This window comes from Falco rusticolus, chromosome 6 (genome assembly GCF_015220075.1).
Source record: "Falco rusticolus isolate bFalRus1 chromosome 6, bFalRus1.pri, whole genome shotgun sequence".
Classification (NCBI taxonomy): Eukaryota; Metazoa; Chordata; class Aves; order Falconiformes; family Falconidae; genus Falco; species Falco rusticolus.
The window spans coordinates 16271935-16287759 of NC_051192.1; the positions used below are offsets into that span (position 1 = coordinate 16271935).

A 15825-nucleotide genomic window follows, 5' to 3' on the forward strand; every position below is an offset into this window, starting at 1 on the left:
AGCCCCATCCAGCCCAGGAAGCGCGTCCCTGGGTTCTCTTTAAGCACTTGTTCCTATTAAGCAAGTCCTGATTAGCTGTGTTTACCCTCCACAAACCCCCCTCCGTGTTATTGTTTAGCCTTAGAGCGATGGGCCGGGAGATGCAGCCTGGGCCCTGCCATTTACAGGAATAGTAAAGACACCAAAAAGGGATTTGCAGCAAACCAAAACTGTTTAATTAGGGAGGAAAAAAATATCCAAAGTTTCAGCTCGGAGTAAACAAGCAAACAGTAACTCCAGGGCAAATACTTATATTTTCTGTAATGTCCAAGTATTGTATTTCAATATTTTTGGAAGTGAAAAGATGTTTCTCAGGGTAAATCTTTCCTGGGTTAGTTCAGGGGGTGGGTAGTGGTGGGGTTACATCATCCTGGAGCTGCAGGGAATGTTTTTCATTGAACAAAACTGACCCCAAGACCTGGCATCTGCGGGCAGCGCTCAGAAAGTGGGCTGCGGAGGGGGCTGGAAAATGGTGCTGCTGGAAGGCAAGATCCCAGCAGGGCTGGGGCAGGGCTGCTGCCAACCCTTGTGCCCTGTCAGTACCTTTCCAAACCTCTTGATTTTATTTCGCCTCAAAAGAGGGACGAGGGTGACCCATTAAAAACAACGAGCCAAGGGGACGGTGCCTGCAGGCTGGACAGCTGCGTTCCCAAGCCCAGGTGCTCGCCTGGGGAGTGTTTAATTAATTAGGGACGTAGCCTCCGTTCCTGCCTGTTCGCTCCTTTTTCCAGATCACTGGTGAGCGCACAGCCAGTTCTCTTCGGGAGCCTGCAGGTCACTCCCTGCATTGTCAAAATTCACCATTGATTCCTGCCCTCCGCTCCCGGCTGCCCTTTGACAGCCCACGAGAGCTCCTCTCATCAGTGGCACTGAGCTCTCTTGGGCTGGGGCACGATCCTCCACCTCTTTAAAGTGCTGGAGAGGTTTTCCTTCAAAACAAAATGAACAAAAAAGGTTAATAGGAGGCAAATGAGCAGAAATTTTCTACTCCAGAGCAGGCAAGAGCACACGACAATCTGTCTTGAGTGTGGTGGAATGGAGATACCTCGCCTCCAGACCTTCTGCAAGTGGCTGAAGCCCAAACAGTGATGAGCACCCCCAAAGGCTGGGCAGATCCTAAGGTCAAGTTCAGGGTAACAGATCTCATCCAAAAAGAGCTTCATGGGAAATGCTGAAGAAGGAGCGGAGGGTCTAGCTGGCTGTCTTCAAGCATTTTGGACGCTAGAAGGAAAAATCCGCAGGTTCCCCCAAGCAGTTGGTTTGTGTCCCCTCTGCCACGCTTCTCCCCAGCTGCAGTTTCTCATGCAGCTTCACGCCCTGGGTTTGGACCATCCCAGGACCACGTTGCTCCACGAAGAGCAGTGACCTGGGACCCCTGCACCCTGCGGGCTGACGTGCAGACCAGAATGGGGAGCGACCATGTCGCCCACACAGGCACATGTGCACAGCCCCATGGGCACTCTGCCAGCTGTCAGGACTTGGCACCGTGGTGGTGGTGGTAGCTGGAGCTGGTTCTACCAAACCAGAAGGTTCCCATGCCTCATCCAACACGGCCAGTGGCAGCTCCCCTTGCACATGCACCTTTGGACCTGAAGTCACGGTGGGATACTTGCGGATGGATATGACTCTTCTCAGCCCCGAATACTACTTTGGTGAGACCCTGGCAGGGGCTTCCAAGCTTTCCTCATAGCCCAGTGATACCTGGGGAGGTGGAAGGAGACCCCCACAGCCATGATCACATTCCTCCAGGCACTCGCTGTACACCATATCAGCCACCTCCGGTACCCCAGACCCCCCCCCCCCCCCATGTTGCTCCCATCTGCGATGCCACAGCAGCAGCAGTCCTGCGCATCCCTCTCCTCCAAGAACCCCGGGCACGGGATGGGCACGCAGCCTCTGGAACAAGGCATCTGCTTTTGTGGCCTTGAGCAGCATCTCCCTCTGGTGGCTAAGGAACAAGGAACCGTGGGGAGAAACACCTCCCCAGCGTGACCTCTTCGGTCTGGCAGCGCTGGGAAAAACCTGGATGTGCACCAGATCATTGATGTCTTGGGTTTCTCCCCCTCCACGGAGGTGGGATGGGTGGGGAGGGGTATCTGGAGCTGTGATTTGCAGCTGGACAGTCCTCCTACTCCAAACAGGAACTAAACATGTCATTTTTATAGGTGGAGACCTGTAGTTCAGTGCTGGGATTGTATGCAGAATGCAGACTTGGACCCTGGGTGCAACGACTGCAACAGGGCTCTCATGCAGGCTGAAACTCTTTAAGGACAGCTAATCCATATTATTCCACCCATTTTCAAGTTGCTCCCAAGGAGAAGGTGAGGGGGAGCATGGCAGCATCTCATCAGTGACCATCTCCCATCATCAGGGAACAAAGCCATGGGAACATGGCCCCTGCACCTACACCCCCATCACGAGTACCCTCACCCCAGCCATCATGACCCCTCTGGTGCTCTCCCCAGAGACCAGCCTCTCTTGGCCACCCCTTGACCCATCCAGGAGTTCCACAACAACCTCCTCCGGGGTCAGAGTTATCAGCTCATGGTGCACCTCCAGGCCATCTGTGCATCATGGATGTGCTCTCAGAAATCAAAGTCCTCAGGGACACCTGACTCCTGTGCCCAAAAGTATTCTCCACTTTCCTAAAATTGTCTGTTTGGCTGTATTTCCTTTTCTGACTGGTCCATGGGATAGTTTTACGACGGCTGCTTATTGCCAGACATTTACCATCTACAGTTAGCCCAAGCCACCACAGAGCTAGCATTGGGCTGTAGAATATAGCCCTCCCAACTGTTTCATGACCCTTATCAATTTTTGCAGTTATGGCTAAAACAGACCCACGGCTGTTCAGGACAGGCCCTGGTAAGCCCAAGTTTAGCTAACACAAAGCCTGTGATCTGCTGTTAACAGCAGCAACCCTGTATTTATTGGGTGAAAAATCACTTAAATCACTCACAAATGCATCAAGGATGGTGTAAATTCTTCTGTGTCTCAAGGCCCTGGACCAGGACAGAACAGCAAATCCTCAGGGCATTTGCTTTTCCTTTCCAATCTTGCCTTGTGATAACCAGCACAGGTTTGAGGGTAGCCCATAATTTAGGTAGCCATCACTTGATTTACTAGGCATTTGATTTTTGTAGTCCATGCAATTTATTATGGCATGTAGGATTGCAACCACGGAGTGTAGAGCCAAGGTAAACACTGCTGTGGCTTGAGTAGAGCATCCAAGGAGAGAGATTCCCACCAAGCACAATGCCGTGCGCTGTGATCCTTAGGTTGGTGGCTTGCTTTCCAACCTGCTGGACCTCAGATGTTAAAGTTGGATGCTCTTATTATTTGCATGAAATGCTTAAAATCTACCTCAAATATTACCAGTCTTACAGTTTCAATGATTCTTGTCATGTTAGGTTGCTAGACTCAGATCTCTTGGTCCAAGTTATATAGGACACAGCCCCTTTCATGGGACCTCTCCAACCTAAAGGGAAGGGTCTGGGTTAGGAAGAGAATAATCCTGCCAAGGGAGGGAAAGGACTTTTCTTGTCCTAGATTTAGTTGGTCCTAGTTTGGGGAGGGGGTGGGCAGGCACCACTGCCTCATTCATCATCACTCACCCTGCTCTGGGTCAGGGGGTGGGGGAAAGGGGCAGCTGTGCCAGCTCCACACCCCCCATGAATCTGAGTTCCCACCCTGGCAAGAGGAGGTGGAACAGGGAAGACATAACCAATCCTTCCTCCCAGCATCTGCTGCTTGGTGCAGAAATTTGGCCAGTAAAGATCTGCATCCCCACCCCACATGGTTGCCAACGTCCCAGCTTGCCATCTCCACTCCTCCAGAGCTGCTGCTTGCCAGCAGCAACCAAATGGCCCCAAGCCACTGCTATCTGTGCCACATTGGCACTCCCAGGTCCCTTCTTCATCCTCCTGCTGAAAATTCAGACAGGCAACTCGTCCTGGGGCTGTAGGAGCGAAGTGTAGGAAAGAGAGAAAGGAGAGGATATGGAGTCCCACACTCGTTCATGTCTGTGTCCTTTCTTTGCACCCCCTCAGCTGCAGAAAGGGAAAAATCAGCTTGATGGGGGTGGGTGGGTAGAATCAGAATGGGTAGCAAATCTAAGATGGGAAAATGGAGTTGCAGAGGAGAGGGGATGTCACATCCAGCCAGCAAGCTGTGCAGCGGTTCGCTTGCAAAGCAGCAGGAGAGCAAGGTCCAACATCCCCTACAGCAAGGTCCAGATGACATCCACACACTGACGGGCACCCCCAACACGAGATACAGACATGACAAAGGCCAGTTTGTTTTTTAAAGCATCATTATATATTATCCAAGGTAGAAAACCAAACCAGATAAAAATTTCCATAATGCCACAGCAGCTCTGCTGCCTTCTGTGTGATTCACATAGTGAGGAAGACTCCGGAAAAGCCACTGCAACTGCTTCCTCCCTGCAGAGCGCAGCCACAGCACGGCAGCGCTGAGGTCTGAACAGAGACGTGGAGCTTCCCCTGCACTCCAAATCCAGCACCAACTGGGTTTTCAGTGCCCGGATCAGCTTGAAGAAACCTCTGCCTGAGTCAATCCTGAGCAGTGAATGCTATGTGGGAGCTTTTTTTTTAATACTTCCTCACATGCCTGTCCTTCCAGCTGCCTTTCCTGCCCTGTGGCACCACCAAAGTCCTGCCCACAGCGGGACAACAGCTGAAGGACATGGCCAGATGTGCACCAGTTGGTGCTCAGGAGGTTCCTGGTGAACCCAGCTCACCAGCCCTCAATCAACAAGTCAAGCCACGTCCTGGGCACAAACCCATGTCCAGCCAGCCTGGCTGGAAGCATTAGCTAGTTCTGAGACCGAAGTATTGAAGCTTTTAGCTCCCGGTACAAATAAACCCTGCCTGCAATGGGGATTTTATGGTGGCAGGAGCACGTAGATCTGCTTTGAGATTTGGCTTGAGGCTATATTCAGGAGGGAGCATCCACCCAGATCTGGATTATCTGCAGCTGGGTGAAAGGGGGCAAGGAAGAGGCTTGGGCAGAAAAGGTCACTTGAGGAAGCAGGGCAGTGGGCAAGCATGCAAGACATGGCTTTTGTCTGCAATTCAGGGTCCTGAGGTTGTGGTCTGCAGTATGAAGAGGATCTACGATCCTATGTGGCCCCAGAAAATGGTGCTGGTAAAGCTCTCAAGATGAACATCAAGGGGCAAAAACAAATGAAGCACAGCTAAGCCTTATTTTAGGACTTATTCTGCCCAGAAGGAAGCGCATCTGAGAGTAAAACTCACTATTTTTCTGGTTTAGGCACTTGTTTGTCCTGAGAAGACTCCTGCTTTGGCGAGCATTGCAGCTCCTGGAGGCAGCTGCCAGAGCTCCATGCTGGGACAGGCCAGCAGCTTGCACAGGCACTTATTAGTGGACATGCTTCAAGACATGGTCACAAACACATCAAAGGCAGCATGTTTCAGCTGCCTAGTAGGACTGTTACATAATTAAGTTTAACGAATACCAGAATCTGGACTCTTAAGGCTTTTTAAGACCTCTGAAGCTCTCCAAAATTGCAAGTAGAAGATGCACTGGGAAGGAAGGCGATGTCCTAGTGATGGAGGACCACCTGTGCCTGGTGGCAGGGGCACCACAGGGACAGTCTTCATGGCCAGCATTAACACCCCACCACCTCCTACCGTACCCTATTGACAAGGTAGTCACCCCAGTGCTGACCCAAGGTGACAGTGCAGCAAATTACAGGGTCACTCCAGCAACCCAGACAGGTCTGCCCCCTCTCCCAGCTTCCCCAGTCCTCACTGTGGGCATCCAGGGTCAGCCTTGGGGGTGGAGGTGAAGCAAGGTGGCCTCAGCTTGCTCCTCACAACAGTCCCAGGCGTGCCACAAGAGTGGGTGTCCCAAATGTGATGCCACCCCATGAGGGCACCCTCTGACTCTGCAGGCTCCAAGCTCTCTCTGGGTACACTTGCCACCCCACAGCCACCTGTGCCACCAAGGGACGAGCTGCTCTGCAAATGCTTGTGGGCACATGCACCCAGGATTGGGCTGATGCTTGCCATCTCAAGGGATAAATGCCCTCCTCCTCCTCCTCCTTCCAGGCAGCCAGGAGGAGGCTGGGCTTCGCTGTCCCTTTGCATCAGGGCCATGCACGTAGCTGTAGCTGTCCCCGTGTGGGGCGAAGCAACGCCTCCTGCGCTTGCGCTGAAATACGTAGAGGACGCCTCGGCCGGATCCGAGGAGAAGCTGCTGGGAAAGGATACGGCTGGGGGAAAAACAGGCTCCTGCCCCGCTCCATCCTCCTGTGCCATTCTTGCAGCACTGGCGCTGGGTTTGCTGCCCACTTCATTCCCTGCCACTTTCAATTTCTCATCAGTCAGACCAGATTCAACACTCTGAGGACTGATTTCCCTTGTGGGAAGGGAAAGGTTTGCCCCAGGCTCAACACTGGTGGGTTTCCGCATCATCCATCCTCCAGTGTAAGCCTCTTCCACGCCACCGTCTCCAAAAGCTGTGACGATCACAGACATATCTCCTGTCTTCAAGGCCAGCTTTACCAGAAGCCAGTGGTGGTGGTTTGTCCAGCTGTCCTCCAAACACCCTCTGAATTGCAGGAGCAACGAGCTGTTCCCATTTTTAAGATCTGCTGTGGCCCCTTCCACTGGCAAGGACTCTCCATCTCCCGAAATTCCTGAACTCTGCTCAGCTTGGGAGTCATCTCCAGCAACCTCATCATCACTGGCAGCTGCAGCACTGCAGGTTGTCTCCAGGAAGCCCTGCCAGATCTCTGTGGACTTGGGATGGAGCAGGCTGTAATAAACCACCAGGGCTGCGGCACCTGAAAAAGAGCAGAAAGGTGTCAAGGGACGAGTCCCAGCAACGTTTCAGTGAGGTGTGGGGGAGAGACCAGACCTCGCTGCCACCTCGAGATCAACAGGCCCTTTGCAGAGACGCTGCTGTTGCCCAAGCAGCACACCTCTGAAGCATTGTTAGGGATGCAAGAGTCCCACTCAAACAGCTTTCAGCAAAGAGAGTGCTGAGCACCCTGTCACGACCGAATTTCATCTGGATTGATTTGCAGACTGATAGGTGCACAGCGAGACAGGCGCTGAGCACAGCAGGCAGGGCACAGGCAAGAAGGAGGTGTGTGCTGCAGGAGTCCTTCCCATCTCGCAGCATCCCCATCCTCTAGCCATTAAATGAGACACCCGCAGGTTTATAGGACTACTTCTATCCCAAACTCATTCAAGGCCAGAGGAATTGCTCCTTTTCCAGCCCAAATGTGCCCTTTTCTTGACCACAGCTGGTCTGTGTGCAGCTGGTCTGGGGAGATGCACAAAGCCCAGCATGTCGGTGTTACAGCTTCCCTCTGCACCCATCCCACTGGGAAAACATGAGCCTGGTGGGGACCTCACCCAGCAAACAGCAACTCACATCCTTGCCTAGTGCCAGTTTTGCAAACAGAAGTGCCAATGGGCTGTTTCCAAGCATCATACAACTTCTCCCCTACTGCAGCTGACCTGTGCATTAAAGCTTTAGGGAATTAAATGCACCAGCTGGTCACAGCTGCTGCCTGCTTTATGGGCACAGAGTAAGGGTATGGGCAAGGTATGGAGTACCTTCTCCATCACATACCAAAAAATACTCCACATGGCCACAGAAAGCATCACCGTTTATAAAAGCAGCCCTGCTCTTTGAAAAACAGGGTGAAAGAAAGCTTCTTTAGTTCTGCGTGGTCCCACACCAGCGTATTTCCAAAACGTACCCAGTGATGGCTTGTCAGTCACAAACCACCTTCATAAATCACCAGGATATGCTCAAATGAAAATGCTTCCCTGCAGCCATCGATCCCCTGCGTTACACCACTGTCTGCGCTGATCACCAAGCACCAAGACCCCAGAAAGCATGGATGCACTTCAAAATCGCGTATGTTGTATTTGGCAGCGGTACCTGAGCCATTTGGTGACATCTCAGATCATTTCTGCAAGCCTTCCATTCAGGGATGGGCTTTTAAGAAATGGTGAAGAAATGAAACTCAAGCTGGATTTACATATTATCACATACACTCTGATGCTGAAGTTGGAAGAAATAAAGCAAATAGCCTGATGCAACTAAAAATAACCGATGGTGCTCATTTACTCAAGCTACTCCGGAAACATGCAATCCAGGCTCTGAAACCAGCAGATCTTACCTATCACAGACCCTGACAGGACAGCCCCAGTCACATACAGGCTGTTCCTCAGCTCTGCCTGCAGGAACCGGGTGGCCAGCAGCAGCAGGAGGGTGTTTTCCATCAGCATTATCTGCAGAGCAGAGGGAAGAGAGTTGCCACTTTTATCCTTCTGATGGCTTTAGACGTGCTTCCGATGACAGAAAACACCCAGTTTCTAGATTTTGCTGATTTATTTTGCACCTAGCTTAGCACTTAAAACATAAGGATTGCTGAAGTGAACTTTCTGCAAGGGCTCAACTTTCTTTTACCATGAAAAATAACTCTTGGCAGAGCAGCACAGCCACTCTGGTATTATGAAGACATTGTACGACCACTGCTTAGAAAACAGAGCCAGTGCAGAAGATGCATCCATCCAACTTGGTGACCACGTGACTTTGTCTGGACACAGGAAATGCTGGACTTTTTTCAAGTGGTGATGTGAGAGATGAGAAAGCAGAGTCTGAAGCTATTGCTTCTCCCCAGCAGCTGCATCCATGTAGAATATCGAATATCCTGGATACTTACTGCATAAAATACAGCCACCCTGTGCTTGGAGGGACCAGGCCGGACATTAAGGTAGCAGAAGATGTACACCGCTCCCACCAGGCAATTGAACAGCCTCCAGCGGCAGGGCTGGGCTATGATGTCTGTCTGCTGGGCCACCAGCCAGAAGGACATGAGCAACCAGTGGATACCTGTAAGTGAAGGGACTGAGGGCAAAGCTGTTCCTGGGGAAGGCTGCAAAGTGCTCCCAGTATCGGGAACAACTCTGGGGCTGATAGCAGGATGGGACATGGGGAAGATGGGTCTTACCTGCCACAGCAAAAACCCAGAAGGAATACAGCCTGGCAAAGAGCACCAGGGCCAGGACCCTGGTCCCCAGCATCCCCGTCCTCCAGAGCAGTAGGAAAAGGATGGCTGCAGCCGGTGGGCAGAGGTGGCCAGGTTTCAGCAGGCAAGTGAAGTGGCTGTAGGAGACCAAAGCCCAAGCGAGGGAGAGCAGCGACAGCCCTGCACTGACACCTGCAGGGGGACAGGGCAGTCAAGTGCTCTGAAGGACGCCCAACTGCATTGTAGGACCATATCTGTGTTAAGGAGGTGCTGGCAGCATGGCACTCCGATACCAGCCGGGCATGCCACTGTCCTGCCAAGTGGACTATTTCAACCAATTCCTGCTAAATCTGCCTGCTTAAATCCTCTGACTGCTCTCTCCCATGGGCAGAGCTCCTCAGCGGCAGGGCAGGTCCATCTCTGGTCACTGCGATCAGACCAGAGACTGACACTGACTCAAGCGTGACCTTCCGCACGCCATGACTCCGCACCCCAGAGCCTCCCCTTACACACCTGAAAGTTCAGCTTTTCTAGAAAACAAGCCCCAAACCCCTAAATGCTCAGCACTGCACTCTGGTTAGGGCTGGGCCATCAATAGGAACATTCTGTTGGGTTCAAACCCAGCCAAGGCACTGTCTTGCTGTGCGGATCCCCGCTACAGAGGACCAACTGTACCAGCTGGGAGAAGCCACAGGTAGCTCTGGGACTCCTTTGGGTTCAGTCACAGCAGATCTTTAAGCCACTTTTGTCCCTGCTGCTTTGCACTGGGGCTTCCCAGACCCTCTGCAGTGTGCTCCTTCATCCAGAGCCTGCCCTCTGCCCTGCCAGGTGGGCACACACGTCCCCCACCCAAACTCATCACCACTCTGCAATTCAGAGCATCCTCCTGGGACTCCCCGCTTACCAGGGATGAAGCCCGCTGCGTCGACCGCCACGATGATGTAGGCCTGAAGCAGGAGGTGAGGCAGGGTCTGCAGCAGGGCTTCCAGGAGCCGCAGCACACACACATCCCCGTGCTGCGTCAGCACCTCCCCAGCACAGGCACTGCCACCCGTCTTTGCCACCATCCGCAAAACATCCCAGTACCTGCAAGAGTCACGGTGATGGAATGTCCACCCTGGTTTTGGCAGGTTTCGGACTGCATCCGGGTTGGATGGGGCTGGATGGACCATGGGGAGCATCTCTCACCGCTTCCAAAGGCCCAGCTGCAGGAGGTGGAGCACCAGGAGCCAGCGGCCGGGTGGGTGGCCATCCGCCCTGTACCAGAGGATGCTGAGGAGCTGAGCCGCGTAGCCAGGCACCATGCAGGCGACGGTCAGCCTGAACCAGCCCAGCTTCCCATGGACAAGGTAGTGGATGATGGCGCAGAGCCCTAGAGAGCAGCAGAGAGGCACTGCTGAGGGATGCCACTGCCACAAAGGGAAAGGGGCTACCCACAGCCCGCCCCAAATTCATCCCCCAGCCGCCAAGGGGGTTCGCAGCCCTTTTCAGCCCTTCTCCCTGTCTTATCTCCAGCTGCCAGCTCCCGGTGGCTTGTCAGCTATGGCACAGCCATGGCCACTGAGGGGCCCGGCCCAAAGAAGGGCTCTGATAAAAAGAGCTGTGACAAGGGCTCCAAAATAATAACAAGAAAAAAAAAAGGGAAAAAAAAGGAAAAAAAAGAAAAAAAAGGTAAAAAAAAAAGGAAAAAAAAAGAAAAAAGAAAAAAAGGAAAAAAGGGGAAAAAGGAAAAAAGGGAAAAAAGGAAAAAAGGAAAAAAGGAAAAAAAGGAAAAAAGGAAAAAAAAGAAAAAAAAAAAAAAGGAAAAAAAAAGTCAATAAGAAGAAAATGGCTGGGGTGTGCATGGATGCAGAAAGCCCGCGCCCGGGCGCTGCCGCCCACGAGTCGCAGGGGCAAAACTGCGCACCTTCAGCTCCGCGGGGGCGCAGGGCCGGCCACCCTTCCCTCTCCGGGGGCGACCCAGGGCCCCGAGGTGGCAGCAGGGGGGGCTGCCAGCTGCCCCCGCGCCGCAACCCCGCTCCGCCTGTGCGCAGCCCCGCGCAGCGCCTCCCCCCCCCCCCGCCCATCCTGCGCGCTCACTCACGCGCTCCGCGCTCCGCCGCCAGCAGCGCCAAGCAGAGCCCCGGGAAGGCCCCGCGCATCCTGCGCGCCCTTTGCGCGGCGGCACCGGCACCACGCCGGGGGGGGAGGAGGAGTTGGAGGAGGAGTTGGAGGAGGAGGAGGAGGAGGAGGAGGAGGAGGAGGAGGAGCAGGAGCAGGAGCAGGAGGAGGAGGAGGAGGAGGAGGAGGAGGAGAGAGGCAGGAGGAGGAGGAGGGTGGGGAGGAGGAAGGAGCCGCCGAGCCGGCCCCTCCCCGCCCGCCCCCGTACGGCCCCACCGGGCACCTCCCGCGCTGCCCCCGCCCCCGCCGCGCCGCCTTCCCGCCGGGCAGCGGTACGTCACGTTGCTTGCGTCACGCGGGCGCCTCGGGGTCTTGCGGCGACAGAGGCCGGCTGTGGTGGCAGGGCCCGAGACCCCTGGGGTTATTATGCATTTGCACACAAGCCCCTCCCAGTATCCCCCAAGTTATTGTCTGCTTGCACAAGCCCACCACGACATCCCCCAGGCTGCTGTGCACGCGCACAAGCCTGTCGCGATGTCCCTGGGTTCCTGTGCTCTCGCACAAGCCCACCCTGATGTCCCTCAGGCTGTTGTGCACTTGCACAAGCACACCCCGACATCCCCCAGGCTGTTTTGTGCTTGCACAAGCCTGTCCTGATGTCCCTGAGTCCTTGTGCACACGCAGAAGCCCACCCCGATGTCCCCCAGGCTGTTGTGCGCTTGCACAAGCCCACGCCGATGCCCCCCTTGTGCGATGCCCAAGCAAGTGCATCTGCCGTGGGGGTAAGCGCTAGGTGGCAGCCAGGACATGATGTGCACGGAGCCATAAACTAATTCGGTTGGGTTTTCCCCCCACCCAAGAGATGAAACCTTTGTGCAATGTGATCCCAGCCGCTGGTGGCTGCAGGTGCCCTGTGTGCAGAGACCTGTCCTAGCTGCTTTTTTCCCCATCTCCAGCCCCGCAGACTTCATCCCCTGAGAAGCACGTGCTTCTTAGAAAATAAATCCTCAGCAAGTCACTACAGGAAAGGCCATGAAGGTGTTTTTAATGACGTCCAAGTATCACCTGAAGTTTTGTCATTGCTTTGGCAAATCCGTGCAGGAAGCTCCTAATGCTTTACACATCAGCTGGGCTGTCGGGATGCACGTGTGTTTGGGGGCTTTCATGCATTTACTGCGTTTTTTTGACATTTTAGAGAGTTTCTTGGCAAACCTGGGAACAAAACCTGGACTCTGATGCTTAACAGGAGCAACATTTCTCATCCATTCAGCTGATTCCCGGAGCAGGGACATTTTGAAATACAAAGCTCAGTTTCCAAGGTTCTCTACAGGTCCCCTGTACACTGCCTGTCCCTGCCATGCTCTGTAACACCCCTCTGATATTTGCATATGAATGATGAACGAAATAGCCTGTGTGCGCTCAGGACTGTGTATGTGCTGCTGGCTGGGAAGCCAGACCGCTTGGGGATGTCATGGCCTGATTGTCCCTCCTCCAGGGAGCAGCACCAAGGTCTCTGCTCAGTCTCCAACACTGTTTTTTACCAAGCATGTAAGGACTTTGCATCTTTGCAGTCTCGACTCCAGAGTCTGGATTTGGTGGCCAGTGGGTTAAAAATGTCACGGGTGGAAAGGATAGCCTGCTTTTCCTCTTGTCCCACTGCCACGTCCGTATTCAGCCAAGTGTTTCTTTAAATAACCACATTGAGTGTTGGGCCCAGCTCCAGCAAAGCATTTGAATAAAGTCAGAGGTGTAAATATGGCTCTGGAGCCAAGCGAAGCTCAGTCTTGGTTGTCTCCAAGCCTTGTCCTCCAGGCTTTATATCGTAAAAAATACCATGGCTGCCAAATGGCCCATCCCTAGAAATCCCAGCTTTTGCCTGCAAAGCACAACCAAGCCTCCAATGGGCACCAAAGCCTCTCTCAAAGCTGAGGGCAGGCTGTTGAAGAAACATCATTGTTTGCAAACCCAGCAGTGAGGAAGTTGCAAGGGTTCATGCAGGTGCAATGTGGTGTGACCCTTCTTGTCACCCACAGAAGATGTGTGAACCTCACGATCTTGTCCCCCCCGCCCTCCATCACCATCATTCCCAGGAAGGAGCCACACTAAGGTGCCTCTTAAAGTGACTGATGACAAAATCGGTCCCTTCTCCTGCCCAAAGGCTTTGCTCCAAGCCAGGAATAAACTCCCATGCCACAGGACATGTGCCATTGCACCCCGAGGCAACGCCAAGCAGAGAAGAAAGCCAGAAAGCCTTCCAGAAGATATTCCCAGGGCTCGCCACCCTCCCCAGTCTCACTGCCAGCTCCCAGTTGCTCTGGCTGCCCTCCAGCCGCCGATTTGGCTGTGCTTTTTTCTGCTGCATTTCAGTGCCTGGGAGCCTCTCTTCTTAAAAAACTCCTCAGGTCTCCAACAAAGCTACACCCAGAGGATGGTGAAGGCACCTCTCCAGATTTTATTTAGCAAGCTTAGCAAATGAAGGTCCTCCAGCTCCTCCTTAGACAACCTTCAAGCGATTTTTTTGAGGGTCCCTGCTGTGCTGTCAGGGCTTGTGAGGGCTCTTTCTGAAATCTGTGCAGGCTTTTCCTGCTTGCTCCCTAGCCCTGGATGTGGAGATAAAAGCAAAGGCTTTGTTCACTGCTTGGGTGCCAGGCTGCAGAGTGATTATGCCTTAAAATGTAGCAAGGAAGCCACTAGCACTAAATCTGGCTCTCTGAGCTCACCTGTCTGCAATGAGGGGCTGCCCAAAGCCTCCCACAGCTTAAGTATTGGGGAAGAGACCTCCTCAGATGTGTGTGGAGGGAGTAAACAGCTCAGAGTGAGACCTGGCTGCAAGGGTGCTTTGCTGTATGTAGGTGTGTTCCAGGGCAGAATTTGGGTGGATGAGCAATTGTATATAACTGGCACTTATGTATGTAAGGGGGGGGATCTCTCTTTCTCACTGACCTGGGGTCTGTGTCTTCATATGCTACACTGCACGTTCTTGTATTGTAACTCCCTCTTGAAGTGGAAGCACAAGTGGTTGCAGAGACCTGTTAGCTGTGCTGCTGGAGCTGCACACAGAGGGGTTTAATGTCTTGGTGGGGCTGATTCTGGATTCAGTCTCTGCGTGGCTTTGGGCAATCCTTTTTGGGGGTCTAAAATGGGAACAAATATTCCTTTCTGTGCAAAATCTGGGTTTCTGGAGGCAAAGATACATCTTAATGAGATCTGAATGTGCAAACACCCTGAAGTGAACTGGGACGTGCACATGGTGGTTGCTGTGGCTGAGCAGTTGCTGAAATATCCACCTGTCTGTGCCACTCATGGAAAAGATGGTGCTTTGGATCTGGGTATGGAAGCCAGCAGGTGTTAGTGTTATGGGAGTAGTTCCTTTTGGGGTGGGGACATGTCATGATATCTATCCACACAAGAGTTTGTCATTGGAGCTTACAATGTGCATCCTTTAAATATATTGTTTGGATCCAAATGCAATTGCTAAATCCCTGGAGACCGCATTCATGAAAGCCTTATTACAGGTTAATTCCTCCCTCTTGCAGTGTCTCTTGGTCTCAGCAGCTTTGTGGTGGAGATTCAGCCATGAACATGCTCTTGCTGCTGCTGATTCTTCTTCTCCCCACAGTGTCCCAGGCTGGTACAGGTAAGTGTAACTACAACCAGTGGACATTTTTGTACGTAGGAAACAGGGATCGATTCTGTAAATGAAGAATGAACTTGTGATAACGTTTGCAGCTGATGTGATACTTGGCATTGAACCTGCCTGCCTAAGACTACACGTTGCCCCATGCCCCCTTATAATCATCTCAAGAAAAGATCTTTTATCTTCCACCTTTCCGATCCTGTATTCTCAGAAGATGCTGTCCTGGCTGTCATCTGTCCAGCTTCTCGGAGGACATCTGGTTGATTGAGACCTATCCTGGAGGGCAAGTCTGGTCAGCTCTCATTTGACCTCTATCATCATACAGCAAGGGCTGGAAAGTGAAGCCTTTGGGGATGTTCTGCTGCTGTCTTGCAGGCTCTGCAAAATATCTCAGCCTTTCAGTATTGAAGCAAACCGTGCTCTTTTCCTCTCCTTTAACATATTTGCTGTGTACTAAGACATGTGATTTGCAGGCTTTGAGTTGTGTAAATATCTAATAAAGCATGAACACAAAGCACTTTAAACACTTAATTCGTGAGGAGTGTTTTGATCCCTCTGGTTTCTGAGGTGTAGGGTCTAGGTCCTATGGATCTAACATCCAGCCGCATCTCATCAGCGGGTATCCCAAAACCTAGGAAAGGTTTTCTAGGTCATCTCCTACACAAGTCCAAGCCAAGAGGAGGTTTTGATTAACTCCACAGGCAGGGCAGCTGGGATTTGTTCCACTCAGGAAGATGGCTTAAAATAAATTCTCATCAGACACCTATGCTGCTTTTGGTGTAGCAGCTTCTCCAGGTACAGCTAGCCATGCAAATGCACTGCAGCTGATATTTCTGCCACTGACAAAGAAAAAAAAAATCATTAATAATAACCAAACTCTCCAAACCTAAAGCTGCTATTCCAGTCTTAGTCAGTCTTTCCACCCAGTGATTTGGAAGTCCTTTGTACTCCTGAACGGGGGCTTGCACCACCCATCAGTAGTAGGTAGCCAAACAGAAGGTACCTCCTGTTATAA

The 15825-nt window shown here is 52.6% G+C and overlaps 1 protein-coding gene across 3 annotated transcripts; it reads right to left on the bottom strand.

Annotated features, from left to right (window-relative positions):
* Positions 1–4378: 4378 nt before the first annotated feature.
* XKR5 (XK related 5) lies at positions 4379–11315 on the bottom strand. Of its 3 annotated transcripts, XM_037392446.1 has the most exons (7): positions 11157–11302; positions 10262–10445; positions 9978–10159; positions 9056–9265; positions 8768–8937; positions 8222–8333; positions 4379–6868 (listed from the first exon to the last, which is right to left on the bottom strand). In XM_037392446.1, exons 1-7 carry the CDS (start codon positions 11212–11214, stop codon positions 5829–5831), a joined length of 1956 nt encoding a protein of 651 aa, XP_037248343.1. In that variant the 5' UTR covers positions 11215–11302; the 3' UTR covers positions 4379–5828. The 3 variants fall into 3 exon arrangements, with proteins under 3 accessions (XP_037248343.1, XP_037248345.1, XP_037248344.1); XM_037392448.1 differs by lacking the exon at positions 10262–10445 and having other exon boundaries at positions 11157–11315; XM_037392447.1 differs by lacking the exons at positions 9978–10159; positions 11157–11302 and having other exon boundaries at positions 10160–10378.
* Between the last annotated feature and the right edge of the window lie 4510 nt (positions 11316–15825).

Excerpts from the sequence above, each read along its gene's own strand:
- XKR5 (XM_037392446.1), bottom strand. The coding sequence starts at position 11,214 with ATGCGCGGGGCCTTCCCGGGGCTCTGCTTGGCGCTGCTGGCGGCGGAG. Across the intron at positions 10,446-11,156 it reads GGCGGCGGAGCGCGGAGCGC|GGCTCTGCGCCATCATCCAC; the intron begins GTGAGTGAGCGC and ends GCTGCTCTCTAG. Across the intron at positions 8,334-8,767 it reads GGGTGGCTGTATTTTATGCA|ATAATGCTGATGGAAAACAC; the intron begins GTAAGTATCCAG and ends TCTGCTCTGCAG.